Raw genomic sequence first — 13,643 nt, 5'->3', positions numbered from 1 at the left:
TGACTGCTCTAATTACGTTGGTAACCAGTTTATAATAGAAATAAGGAACCTCAGGAGTTTGTGGTATATGGCCGATATACCACGGCTAAGGGCTGTATCCAGCACAGGAGGTTGGTGGCGCCTTCATTTGGGAGGACGGGCTTGTGTTAATGGCTGGAGTGGAATAGGTGGGATGGATTCAAACACATCAAACACACGGTTTAAAGCCGTTCCATTCGCTCCGTTCCAGACATTATTATGAGCCGTCCTCCCCTCAGCAGCCTCTGCGTTGTGACAAAGAACAGCCCGTAGCTGTGGTATAATGACTGTATACCACACCTCCTCCTTATCGCTTCATTATATAATGGCCGTATACCACACCTCCTCCTTATCGCTTCATTATATAATGGCCGTATACCACACCTCCTCCTTATCGCTTCATTATATAATGGCCGTATACCACACCTCCTCCTTATCGCTTCATTATATAATGGCTGTATACCACACCTCCTCCTTATCGCTTCATTATATAATGGCTGTATACCACACCTCCTCCTTATCGCTTCATTATATAATGGCCGTATACCACACCTCCTCCTTATCGCTTCATTATATAATGGCCGTATACCACACCTCCTCCTTATCGCTTCATTATATAATGGCCGTATACCACACCTCCTCCTTATCGCTTCATTATATAATGGCCGTATACCACACCTCCTCCTTATCGCTTCATTATATAATGGCCGTATACCACACCTCCTCCTTATCGCTTCATTATATAATGGCCGTATACCACACCTCCTCCTTATCGCTTCATTATATAATGGCCGTATACCACACCTCCTCCTTATCGCTTCATTATATAATGGCTCCGTAGTTTGAATAGGTGGTGACCATGGTGACCTGAAACCGTTCAAATAGTATTCGTTTTCTTTCCAACACTTTGACCACGTCATTGAGTCTGTCTGGAGTGCAAGATGAGCAGGGTTTGCAATTTTCAGACCATTTCATTGGTCCAACCGTGCCAGGCAAACTCAATGAAGCACAACCTAAAGCATACGGAAATAAATCAAATAATATTTGAACCCAGGTCTACTCTGTACTCCCTGCGTGTGGCCTTGATATAGGTCTTATATCCCCATAGAGTAGGGTCATTCCCTCAGTAGGGGGAGGCGGGGAGGGGAAAACATACTGTAACTGAACGCAGTGACCTCATGTGACACGCAGCTCTGATTGGCTCAAACCCATTACAGATTATTATAGTAACATTCACTTACATGCACGGCAAAAAGACTAGTTTAAACACGACGACAAAAAAACACATTTTCTTGACGAGTTGAACCGAGAGAGCTGGTGCATTGGTGTAAATGCCAGATGGGCTGGCCCCTCTTCAGCCCAGTGGGCCTGTCTAAACCAGGGGTTTGGTGTAAATGCCAGATGGGCTGGCCCCTCTTCAGCCCAGTGGGCCTGTCTAAACCAGGGGTTTGGTGTAAATGCCAGATGGGCTGGCCCCTCTTCATCCCAGTGGGCCTGTCTAAACCAGGGGTTTGGTGTACATGCCAGATGGGCTGGCCCCTCTTCAGCCCAGTGGGCCTGTCTAAACCAGGGGTTTGGTGTAAATGCCAGATGGGCTGGCCCCTCTTCAGCCCAGTGGGCCTGTCTAAACCAGGGGTTTGGTGTAAATGCCAGATGGGCTGGCCCCTCTTCAGCCCAGTGGGCCCAGTCTAAACCAGGGGTTTGGTGTACTTGCCAGATGGGCTGGCCCCTCTTCAGCCCAGTGGGCCCCTCTAAACCAGGGGTTTCTACACAATAATAATGATGCGTCTAATGATGAAAACATTAGATAGACCCAGTCCAGTCCTGCATTATTAACATGTACAATATATATAATAGCCAGACTGAATGAAGAAAACCACTGTCTTTTCTCCTACATTCTGATCCCATCTTCTAAAAAATAACGCACTTGTCACGATTACAACACTGACAACTCACAAGTCGAATATGAAGTCAGATTTTCCAGGTTGTAACCTTCTGTTGTGTTCGGGAAGCATAAAAATTAATAACATTCTGAAATTGGTGGCTTTACATTAATGTATAGAATGTGATGATAATCAACAGTATCACACCATCATTATTATCATCATCAAGATCATCACCACCATCATCAACATCATCATCATTATCTTCATCATCTTCATCATCACCACCACCATCATCAACATCATCATCATCACCACCATCCTCATCATTATCTTCATCATCATCATCACCACCATCTTCATCATTATCTTCATCATCACCGTCATCAACATTATCAACATCACCATGAACATTATTATCACTAGCTGTATCCGTTATCTGTGTCAGCCCCGTTATCTGTGTCAGCCCCGTTATCTGTGTCAGCCCCGTTATCTGTGTCAGCTCCATTATCTGTGTCAGCTCCGTTATCTGTGTCAGCCCCGTCATCTGTGTCAGCTCCATTATCTGTGTCAGCTCTGTTATCTGTGTCAGCTCCGTTATCTGTGTCAGCTCTGTCATCTGTGTCAGCTCCATTATCTGTGTCAGCTCTGTTATCTGTGTCAGCTCCGTTATCTGTGTTAATCAATATTGTTCTAATTATAGACGTATTATGTGTTATGTATATCCCCAATGTATTGGGTCGCTAACATGGCTGCCATACTTTAAATACATGGTTTTCATGGTCCTGTCCTGGTCCTCAGGTCAGGGGGCCACTATGGGGGTAGAACCCAGCGGTGGTGACCTTACACTGGGGTTAGCTCTACAGGAATGCTGCCTCTGGGCAAGTCCCAAATAGCACTATATAGGGAATAGGGTTGAACTGATCTACAACTCTCTCTCTCTCTCTTCCCCCTCGCTCACTCTCTCTCTCCCCCCCACTCTCTCTCTCTCTCTCTCTCTCTCTATCCCCTCTCTCTCTCTCTCTCTCTCTCTCTCTCCTCTCTCTCTCTCTCTCTCCCCCCCCCCTCTCCCTCTCCCCCTCTCTCTCTCTCCCCCTCTCTCTCTCCCCCCCCCTCTCTCTCTCTCTCCCCCTCTCTCTCTCACCTCCTCTCTCTTCCCCCCCTCTCCCCCCCTCTCTCTCTCTCCCCCCTCTCTCACCCCCGCCTCTCTCACCCCCCTCTGTCATCCCTCCTCTCTCTCTCTCTCTCTCTCTCTCTCTCGTCATCCAACCAGAATGGACAGCAAGGTCAAGGGGGTATCTCATCAAAAGCTTTACAAAGAACTATGAAGGCTATGAACATGTATTCATGTATTGGTGTTGTTTGTTCTATCATGATTTCATCTGTTTTTCTGTTAGTCATGTGGCCTGTTTTTTTGTTGGTGTTGTTTGAATGCCCAGTTCATTCTTCCTGTACTGTCTCCAGTACCAGAAAACACATCACAATTTAACACAACAACAACAACAACAATAATAACAACAACAACAACAACAACAACATATACCAGAGGCTAAAGCTAAGACCCTGTATTTAGCAACTTGAGGTTTCTGGGTATTATTTTACACATTTAGCTTTGGAAGTTGTTTTCATTCTTCTCCTTTTTGGCTTTGTGAACATGCAACAGTGAGTCCTGCAACAGTGAGACCTGCAGCAGTGAGACCTGCAACAGTGAGTCCTGCAACAGTGAGTCCTGCAGTAGTGAGTCCTGCAACAGTGAGTCCTGCAACAGTGAGTCCTGCAACAGTGAGTCCTGCAACTGTGAGTCCTGCAGTAGTGAGTCCTGCAACAGTGAGTCCTGCAACAGTGAGTCCTGCAACAGTGAGTCCTGCAACAGTGAGTCCTGCAACTGTGAGTCCTGCAGTAGTGAGTCCTGCAACAGTGAGTCCTGCAACAGTGAGTCCTGCAACAGTGAGTCCTGCAGCAGTGAGTCCTGCAACAGTGAGACCTGCAGCAGTGGGTCCTGCAACAGTGAGTCCTGCAGTAGTGAGTCCTGCAACTGTGAGTCCTGCAGTAGTGAGTCCTGCAGCAGCAGTGAGACCTGCAACAGTGGGTCCTGCAGCAGTGAGTCCTGCAACAGTGAGACCTGCAGCAGTGAGTCCTGCAACAGTGAGTCCTGCAACAATGAGACCTGCAACAGTGAGTCCTGCAGCAGTGAGTCCTGCAGCAGTGAGTCCTGCAGCAACAGTGAGTCCTGCAACAGTGAGTCCTGCAGCAGTGAGTCCTGCAGCAGTAAGTCCTGCAACAGTGAGTCCTGCAGCAGTGAGTCCTGCAGCAACAGTGAGTCCTGCAACAGTGTGTCCTGCAACAGTGAGTCCTGCAGCAGTGAGTCCTGCAGCAGTAAGTCCTGCAACAGTGAGTCCTGCAGCAGTGAGTCCTGCAGCAGTGAGTCAATGCTGTCTGTTTGACTGTCTGTTGAAGAGAAAACACATATCAATCCATATGACTCGCTGGACATCCACTGTCATAGGACGTCAGAGGGAGGTCTGGTCTGGGTCAGAGGGGTCCAACATGGGAGGTCTGGGTCAGAGGGGTCCAACATGGGAGGTCTGGGTCAGAGGGGTCCAACATGGGAGGTCTGGGTCAAAGGGGTCCAACATGGGAGGGCTGGTCTGGGTCAGAGGGGTCCAACATGGGAGGTCTGGTCTGGGTCAGAGGGGTCCAACATGGGAGGTCTTGTCTGGGTCAGAGGGGTCCAACATGGGAGGGCTGGTCTGGGTCAGTGGGGTCCAACATGGGAGGGCTGGTCTGGGTCAGAGGGGTCCAACATGGGAGGGCTGGTCTGGGTCAGAGGGGTCCAACATGGGAGGGCTGGTCTGGGTCAGAGGGGTCCAACATGGGAGGTCTGGGTCAGAGGGGTCCAACATGGGAGGTCTGGGTCAAAGGGGTCCAACATGGGAGGTCTTGTCTGGGTCAGAGGGGTCCAACATGGGAGGGCTGGTCTGGGTCAGTGGGGTCCAACATGGGAGGGCTGGTCTGGGTCAGAGGGGTCCAACATGGGAGGGCTGGTCTGGGTCAGAGGGGTCCAACATGGGAGGGCTGGTCTGGGTCAGAGGGGTCCAACATGGGAGGGCTGGTCTGGGTCAGTGGGGTCCAACATGGTAGGTCTAGCTTGTTCTATGTTTCTCTCATTTGGCTGTGGATTGGAGAGGGTCGAGTAGGTGTCTCTCTCTACCACTAACACTGTTTCAGGGTGACGATACGAACATTGAGACACACACTTGTCCTGGGTCTGTCAAGGCCATCTCGCTCATTAACATAGGTCCAGGGTGACGGCCATTGAGAAACACACCTCTCCTGAAACACACTGCCCAGCTCCAGAGTGTTACCAGGGTGTTACGTCATTAATCTTCCCCGTCCTCTCCAGTCTCTGCTGTAGTTACCAGGGTGTTACGTCATTAATCTTCCCCGTCCTCTCCAGTCTCTGCTGTAGTTACCAGGGTGTTACGTCATTAATCTTCCCCGTCCTCTCCAGTCTCTGCTGTAGTTACCAGGGTGTTACGTCATTAATCTTCCCCGTCCTCTCCAGTCTCTGCTGTAGTTACCAGGGTGTTACGTCATTAATCTTCCCCGTCCTCTCCAGTCTCTGCTGTAGTTACCAGGGTGTTACGTCATTAATCTTCCCCGTCCTCTCCAGTCTCTGCTGTAGTTACCAGGGTGTTACGTTATTAATCTTCCCCATCCTCTCCAGTCTCAGAGGTGGCTCTCTGCATTTCCTCTTGGAGCCTCGTAACACTCTGACACCCTGTCCGTCAAGCAGATTTCATCCATATGATCCTCTATCAGTGTGTGACTACAGCTGATGGTGCCCTCACGTGGTAGGGAGGGAAACTGCATGGACGACCCTGTGTTCTTCCTGCTCCGCCCCATGCCATTCTGACAGCTCACCACCAGGAGGTGCTTCTCCTCTGGGGAGCAGCCTGGGCCCTGGCCAGGGGGAGCAGGGGAAGAGGTGGTGATGTCGGGGAGGTGGGGGTGGAGGAGCATTGAGGAGGGGTGCGAGGGGTCGTGACCCCCGTGAGCGTGCTCGTGACCCAGCAGGCTGCTGCTCTTAGTGTTGAGGTGGGGCGTCTGGCTATAAGTGTGGCGGTACTCCTCCTCGATGTTGCGACCCAGCTTCCAACGCTTCCACTTCTTCAGGATCTCTGACTGGACCTTGGGGGGAGAGGGGGAGAGGGAGAGAGAAAAAGGGTGTGGAGGAGGGGAGACAGAGAGAGAGAGAAATACAGACAGACAGAGACATGGTGAAAAGAGAGAGAGAGAGATAAAGAAGAAGAGAGAGGGAGAGAGATAAAGAGAGAGAGAGAGAGAGAGAGAGAGAGAGAGTGATTTTATGTGTGATGTTCACGTTAAATTGAGAGTTGTTCAGGTAAATGTGAGACCAAGTTTAGAAGAAGAGGAGGAGAAGAGGTCTTACCTCTTTGTTGACAAAGCAGTATAAGATAGCTACCAGAAGACCCTGTAGAAACACCAAGATCTGAGTCAACACACAACCATTTTTTGTAACGTAACATTTTGTTACATTACAGCCTTATTCTAAAATGTATTAAATCTATTTTAAAACATCCTCATCAATCTACACACAATACCCCATAATGACATCACAATACCCCATAATGACATCACAATACCCCATAATGACATCACAATACCCCATAATGACATCACAATACCCCATAATGACAAAGCAAAAACAGTTTTTAGAAATGTTTCCAAATAAAAAAAATAAGAAACTGAAATATGACATTTACGTAAGTATTCAGACCCTTTCGCTATGAGACTAGAAATTGAGCTCAGGTGCATCCTGTTTCCATTGATCATCCTTGAGATGTTTCTACAACTTGATTGGAGTCCACCTGTGTTAAACTCAATTTATTGAACATGGTTTGGAAAGGCACACACCAGTCTATAAAAGGTCCCACAGTTGACAGTGCATGTCAGAGCAAAAACCAAGCCATGAGGTCAAAGGAATTGTCCATGGAGCTCCAAGACAGGATTGTGTCGAGGCACAGATCTGGGGAAGGGTACCAAGAAAATGTCTGCAGCATTGAAGGTCCCCAAGAACACAGTGGCCTCCATCATTCTTAAATGGAAGAAGTTTGGAACCACCAAGACTCTTCCTAGAGCTGGCCGCCCGGCCAAACTGAGCAATCAGGGGGAGAAGGGCCTTGGTCAGGGGGGTGACCAAGAACCTGATGGTCACTTTGACAGATCTTCAGAGTTCCTCTATGGTGATGGGAGAACCTTCTTGAAGGAAAACCTTCTTTGCAGCATGACCAATCAGGCCTTTATGTTAGAGTGGCCAGACTGATGCCACTCCTCAGTGAAAGGCACATGACAGCCCGCTTCAAGTTTGCCCAAAGGCACCTAAAGGATTCTCTGGTCTGATGAAATCAAGATAAAACTCTTTGGCCTGAATGCCAAGCGTCACGTCTGGAGGAAACCTGGCACCATCCCTACAGTCTCACTCTCACTCTCTCTCTCTCTATCTTTCTCTGTGTTTTTCTCAGATGTACAGGACTGTTAGAGTCACTGTTCATTTTCTCTCTATGTTTCTCAATGTTTGTGTGTCTCTCTCTCTCCCTCAGTCTATCTCACTGAGTCTCTCTCCTTCTCTCTCTGTTTCTCTCAGATGTAGAGGGGTGTTAGTGTCACTGTCACAACTCCATACTGCACACGGGCTTCTACTGTGTGATCTCTGACTGAGACTTGAGTACGGCTCCAGACAAAACAGACTCCTTACTTTCAGACAGGCTCTGTATGTCAACACAAATACGTTTACCTTCACAGTGTAACAGAGGAGGGAAAGCTGTGTTCTGTGTCTCGGGCTGCACAGTCGTGGCCAAAAGTTTTGAGAATGACACAAATATTAATTTCCAAAGTTTGCTGCTTCAGTGTCTTTAGATATTTTTTTGTCAGATGTTACTATGGAATACTGAAGTATAATTACAAGCATTTCATAAGTGTCAAAGGATTTTATTGACAATTACATGAATTTGATGCAAAGAGTCAATATTTGCAGTGTTAACCCTTCTTTTTCAAGACCTCTGCAATCCACCCTGGCATGCTGTCAATATCGATGTTTTGTTCCCCGAGCCACTTAGTTACCACTTTTGTCTTATGGCAAAGTGCTCCATCATGCTGGAAAAGGCCTTGTTCGTCACCAAACTGTTCCTGGATGGTTGGGAGAAGTTGCTCTCGGAGGATGTGTTGGTACCATTCTTTATTCATGGCCGTGTTCTTTGGCAAAATTGTCAGTGAGCCCACTCCCTTGGCTGAGAAGCAACCCCATGATTCCAAGTGTGTGTGTGTGTGTGTGTGTGTGTGTGTGTGTGTGTGTGTGTGTGTGTGTGTGTGTGTGTGTGTGTGTGTGTGTGTGTGTGTGTCTGACCTGGAAGGAGGTGAAGAAGAGGTCGATGAAGAGTTTGGTGAGACGCAGGGTGATGGTGGCCTTGGTGGACTCATCCGTCACGAAGACAAACACCACCAAGTGTATCCCTAGTAGAGGGATCAGGGTTAGGGTAGACTTAGCCAACCTGGGAGAGAGAGGGGCGGACGAGGGGAGGGAGAGAGTAGGGATGGAGGGAGAGAGAGAGAGAGATAGAGGGGAGACAGGAGGAGAGAGAGAGAAGGGGAGAGGGGAGGGAAAGAGAGAGGGAGGGAGAGGGGAGGGTGAGGGTGAGGGTGGGAGAGAGAGAGGGGAGAGGGGAGGGAGAGCGTAGGGATGGAGGGAGAGAGAGAGAGAGATAGAGGGGAGACGGGAGGAGAGAGAGAGAAGGGGAGAGGGGAGGGAAAGAGAGAGGGAGGGAGAGGGGAGGGTGAGGGTGAGGGTGGGTGAGAGAGAGGGGAGAGGGGAGGGAGAGCGGAGGGATGGAGGGAGAGAGAGAGAGGGGAGATGGGAGGGAGAGAGAGAGAAGGGGAGAGGGGAGGGAAAGAGAGAGGGAGGTGAGGGTGAGGGTGGGAGAGAGAGAGAGGGGAGAGGGGAGGGAGGGAGAGAGAGAGGGGAGAGGGGAGGAGAGAGAGAGGGGAGGGAGAGAGAAAGAAAGAGAGGGAAAGGGGAGGGAGAATGCAGAGGGTGGGAGAGAGAGAGAGAGAGAGAGAGAGAGAGAGAGGGGAGAGGGAAGGGAGGGAGGAGGGAGAGAGAGAGGGGGGAGAGAGAGAGGGGGAGAGGGGGAAGGAGGGAGAGAGAAAAGGTTAGAGAGTTGCAGGGAGAGGGGGAGAGAGAGAGGAAGAGAGAGAGAGCTGAAATTATGTTGATGATATTATAAACAGAGGAAAGGGTTTTCATTGTGAAAGAAAGAAAGAAAGAAAGAAAGAAAGAGAGCTCACCGGAACTTGTAGTCGGAGTATCTCATCTGGTGAGCCCTCAGTTTGGACACCAGGATCTTTATTATGTGGATGAAGATCAGGAAGTTAATCTGTAAAGAACAGGAAGTCAGAAACAAGTGACGACTTGTCAACATGAAGAACAGAACAGTGGTGGGTTTGCAAAGAGCTCCGCAGCACTCCATTCTTAGAATATTTTAAACTTTAAAAGGGTTCTTCTTCGTCCCCATAGCAGAACCCTTTTGAAGAGCCATTTTTGGTTCTAGGTAGAACCCCTTTGAGTTCCACGTAGAACCCCTTTACACAGAGGGTTGTACATGGAACCCAAAAGGGTTCTACCTGGAACCCAAAAGGGTTCTACCTGGAACCAAAAAGGGTTAACCTATGGGCACAGCCGAAGAACCCTTATGGAACCCTTTTATCTGTGAGTGTACATACTGTAAGATCATAGGGCGGCACACAATTGGCAGCATCGTCCGGGTTATGGTTTGGCCGGGGTACGCCGCCTTTGTAAATGAGAATTTGTTCTTAACTGACTTGTCGTGTTAATTAAAGGTTAAAATAAAATAAATCCCAAACAATCTTGGGACAGGAATCAATCTGACCGCGCTTTGTTGGCTATGCACCTTTTAAAGGCAATGCTTCCACGATTGCGGAGACTGAATAGGAGTTGACACGACAGTCCAAACCGATCTAGGACCGTCAGGCTAACATGTTTAAATAGGAGTTGACACGTCAGGCTAACATGTTTAAATAGGAGTTGACACGTCAGGCTAGCATGTTTAAATAGGAGTTGACACGTCAGGCTAGCATGTTTAAATAGGAGTTGACACGTCAGGCTAGCATGTTTAAATAGGAGTTGACACGTCGGGCTAGCATGTTTAAATAGGAGTTGACACGTCAGGCTAGCATGTTTAAATAGGAGTTGACACGTCAGGCTAGCATGTTTAAATAGGAGTTGACACGTTAGGCTAGCATGTTTAAATAGGAGTTGACACGTCAGGCTAGCATGTTTAAATAGGAGTTGACACGACAGTCCAAACCGATCTAAGACCGTCAGGCTAGCATGTTTAAATAGGAGTTGACACGACAGGCTAGCATGTTTAAATAGGAGTTGACACGACAGGCTAGCATGTTGAGGGCTATGTGAACAGATACAACTATGTCCTCTGACGTTGACTCAAACGAGTGCCCTAAACCAAACAGACCGGGATAAAGAGGTGAGGGAGTGGCGTTGTGTTGTCACGGGCTACGTAAAACAGCAAAGCAGGAAGTGACCTCACCACCTCTGTCTCTGTGAAAACTCAAACACAGGAATTCCTGTAAGGTACAGGAACTAGAGCCACTTAGGAAGAGGATTGATGTTAGGAAAGTATGTCGACTCAACTCGACTCGGGGTGTCTGTCTGTGTGTTTTATGCAACCTTTATCTAACAAGGCAGGTCAGTTAAGAACAAATTCTTATTTACAATGACGGCCTGTTCACGCCAAACCCGGACGACGGCGGGCCAATTGTGCACCACCCTGTGTGACTCCCAGTCACCATACATCCTGGAATCAAACCAGTGTCTGTAGTGACACCGCTAGCACTGAGATCCAGTGCCTTAGACCGCTGCGCCACTCGGGGTGCACGCAGGCGGTGTTCCAAATGACACACTGTTCCCTACACAGTGAACTACTCGGGGCGCACCCAGGCGGTGTTCCAAATGACACACTGTTCCCTACACAGTGAACTACTTGGGGCGCACCCAGGCGGTGTTCCAAATGACACACTGTTCCCTACACAGTGAACTACTCGGGGCGCACCCAGGCGGTGTTCCAAATGACACACTGTTCCCTACACAGTGAACTGGATGCCCTTTGGGTTTCAGCCCTGATGTGACGGTTGCCGTGACGAATTTCCCTCCTGTATAAACCCATGTTCTGACCTTTCATTAACACTACGGTCATGGCGTGGCAGCAGGGGGTCCAACTGGGTCAGGACTTCATCAAAACACCCAAACGGATATGGAGGAAAGATAGACTGTTGAATTCTGACCTACTATATAGGTGGAATGTTGACTTGGAGAGTCTGTCTGATATGACAACTGCCGTGATGAATCTCCCTCTTATATAGAGTCAGCCCTTCCAGGAGGAGGCTATTAATAACTCCAGGGTCACATTGGAATGGTTAGGGGCTAGGAAAGTGGGGTTGGGACATCAAACCATAACATCGGGACATCACACCATAACATCGGGACATCACACCATAACATCGGGACATCACACCATAACATTGGGACATCACACCATAACATCGGGACATCAAACCATAACATCGGGACATCAAACCATAACATCGGGACATCACACCATAACATCGGGACATCACACCATAACATTGGGACATCACACCATAACATCGGGACATCAAACCATAACATCGGGATATCAAACCATAACATCGGGACATCACACCATAACATCGGGATATCAAACCATAACATCGGGACATCACACCATAACATCGGGACATCACACCATAACATCGGGACATCAAACCATAACATCGGGACATCAAACCATAACATCGGGACATCAAACCATAACATCGGGACATCACACCATAACATCGGGACATCACACCATAACATCGGGACATCACACCATAACATCGGGACATCACACCATAACATCGGGACATCACACCATAACATCGGGACATCACACCATAACATCGGGACATCAAACCATAACATCGGGACATCACACCATAACATCGGGACATCACACCATAACATCGGGACATCACACCATAACATCGGGACATCACACCATAACATTGGGACATCAAACCATAACATCGGGACATCACACCATAACATCGGGACATCAAACCATAACATCGGGACATCACACCATAACATCGGGACATCACACCATAACATCGGGACATCACACCATAACATCGGGACATCAAACCATAACATCGGGACATCACACCATAACATTGGGACATCACACCATAACATCGGGACATCAAACCATAACATCGGGACATCAAACCATAACATCGGGACATCACACCATAACATCGGGACATCAAACCATAACATCGGGACATCAAACCATAACATCGGGACATCAAACCATGACATCGGGACATCACACCATAACATCGGGACATCACACCATAACATCGGGACATCAAACCATAACATCGGGACATCAAACCATAACATCGGGACATCAAACCATAACATCGGGACATCAAACCATAACATCGGGATATCAAACCATAACATCGGGACATCAAACCATAACATCGGGACATCAAACCATAACATCGGGACATCACACCATAACATCGGGACATCACACCATAACATCGGGACATCACACCATAACATCGGGACATCACACCATAACATCGGGACATCACACCATAACATCGGGACATCACACCATAACATCGGGACATCACACCATAACATCGGGACATCACACCATAACATCGGGACATCAAACCATAACATCCCAAAATACAGAGAAGGAATGCCGACATGACTTACATCAGCTAGTATGGAGTCTGTCTGATGTATAGTTGCAAAATTCTGGTAATTTTCCCCAAATTCCCTGTTTTTTTCCCCAAAAAAATTCCAGGTTGGAAGATCCCTGGATTTCCTGCCAATTCCTGACAGATTCCGAGAATCTTCCAACCTGGATTTCTGGGAATTTTGGGAAAGTCCACCCAAACACTCTCTTTTGGTATCTGTTTCATCAGTCCATTGTTGACATCGTTCTAAAATGTTTTGCTTGTCACCAATCAAGTTTTCAAGATATGTACTGTAACTTTCAAAATACATAAATAATCTCCGAAATGATACATTTTGCGTCATATGACTATAGATACATGACTGGAATGAGTAGGTGTGTCCATACTGTCTAAACTGACTGGGACTACAGATACATGACTGGAATGAGTAGGTGTGTCCATACTGTCTATACTGACTGGGACTATAGATACATGACTGGAATGAGTAGGTGTGTCCATACTGTCTAAACTGACTGGGACTATAGATACATGACTGGAATGAGTAGGTGTGTCCATACTGACTGGGACTATAGATACATGACTGGAATGAGTAGGTGTGTCCATACTGTCTATACTGACTGGGACTATAGATACATGACTGGAATGAGTAGGTGTGTCCATACTGTCCATACTGACTGGGACTATAGATACATGACTGGAATGAGTAGGTGTGTCCATACTGTCCATACTGACTGGGACTATAGATACATGACTGAAATGAGTAGGTGTGTCCATACTGTCTAAACTGGGACTATAGAGACATGACTGGAATGAGTAGGTGTGTCCATACTGTCTAAACTGACTGGG

General features: G+C 47.9%; 2 protein-coding genes across 5 annotated transcripts in view; both read right to left on the bottom strand.

The window, feature by feature from the left end:
* Positions 1 to 3,105: 3,105 nt before the first annotated feature.
* On the bottom strand, positions 3,106 to 4,361 carry LOC118938103 (keratin-associated protein 4-3-like; the record flags this gene model as incomplete). The annotated part of the gene is made up of 1 exon (XM_036939790.1): positions 3,106 to 4,361. A coding segment is annotated over one exon (867 nt), but the record flags the coding sequence as incomplete, so codon positions are not given.
* Positions 4,362 to 5,276: 915 nt separating this feature from the next.
* The window catches only part of gcgra (glucagon receptor a), a 146,226-nt gene continuing 137,859 nt past the window's right edge, over positions 5,277 to 13,643 (bottom strand). For all 4 annotated transcript variants that reach the window (XM_036942005.1, XM_036942008.1, XM_036942007.1 and 1 more), the window contains 4 exons: positions 9,267 to 9,355; positions 8,329 to 8,473; positions 6,355 to 6,396; positions 5,277 to 6,092 (listed from right to left, as the gene is read on the bottom strand). In XM_036942005.1, coding sequence (XP_036797900.1) covers positions 5,631 to 6,092; positions 6,355 to 6,396; positions 8,329 to 8,473; positions 9,267 to 9,355 — 738 coding nt within the window. In that variant the 3' untranslated portion in view covers positions 5,277 to 5,630. The remainder of the gene's footprint in view (positions 6,093 to 6,354; positions 6,397 to 8,328; positions 8,474 to 9,266; positions 9,356 to 13,643) is intronic.

Source organism: Oncorhynchus mykiss, chromosome 13 (genome assembly GCF_013265735.2).
Source record: "Oncorhynchus mykiss isolate Arlee chromosome 13, USDA_OmykA_1.1, whole genome shotgun sequence".
NCBI lineage: Eukaryota > Metazoa > Chordata > Actinopteri > Salmoniformes > Salmonidae > Oncorhynchus > Oncorhynchus mykiss.
This window is presented reverse-complemented; position numbering and strand designations above follow the sequence as displayed.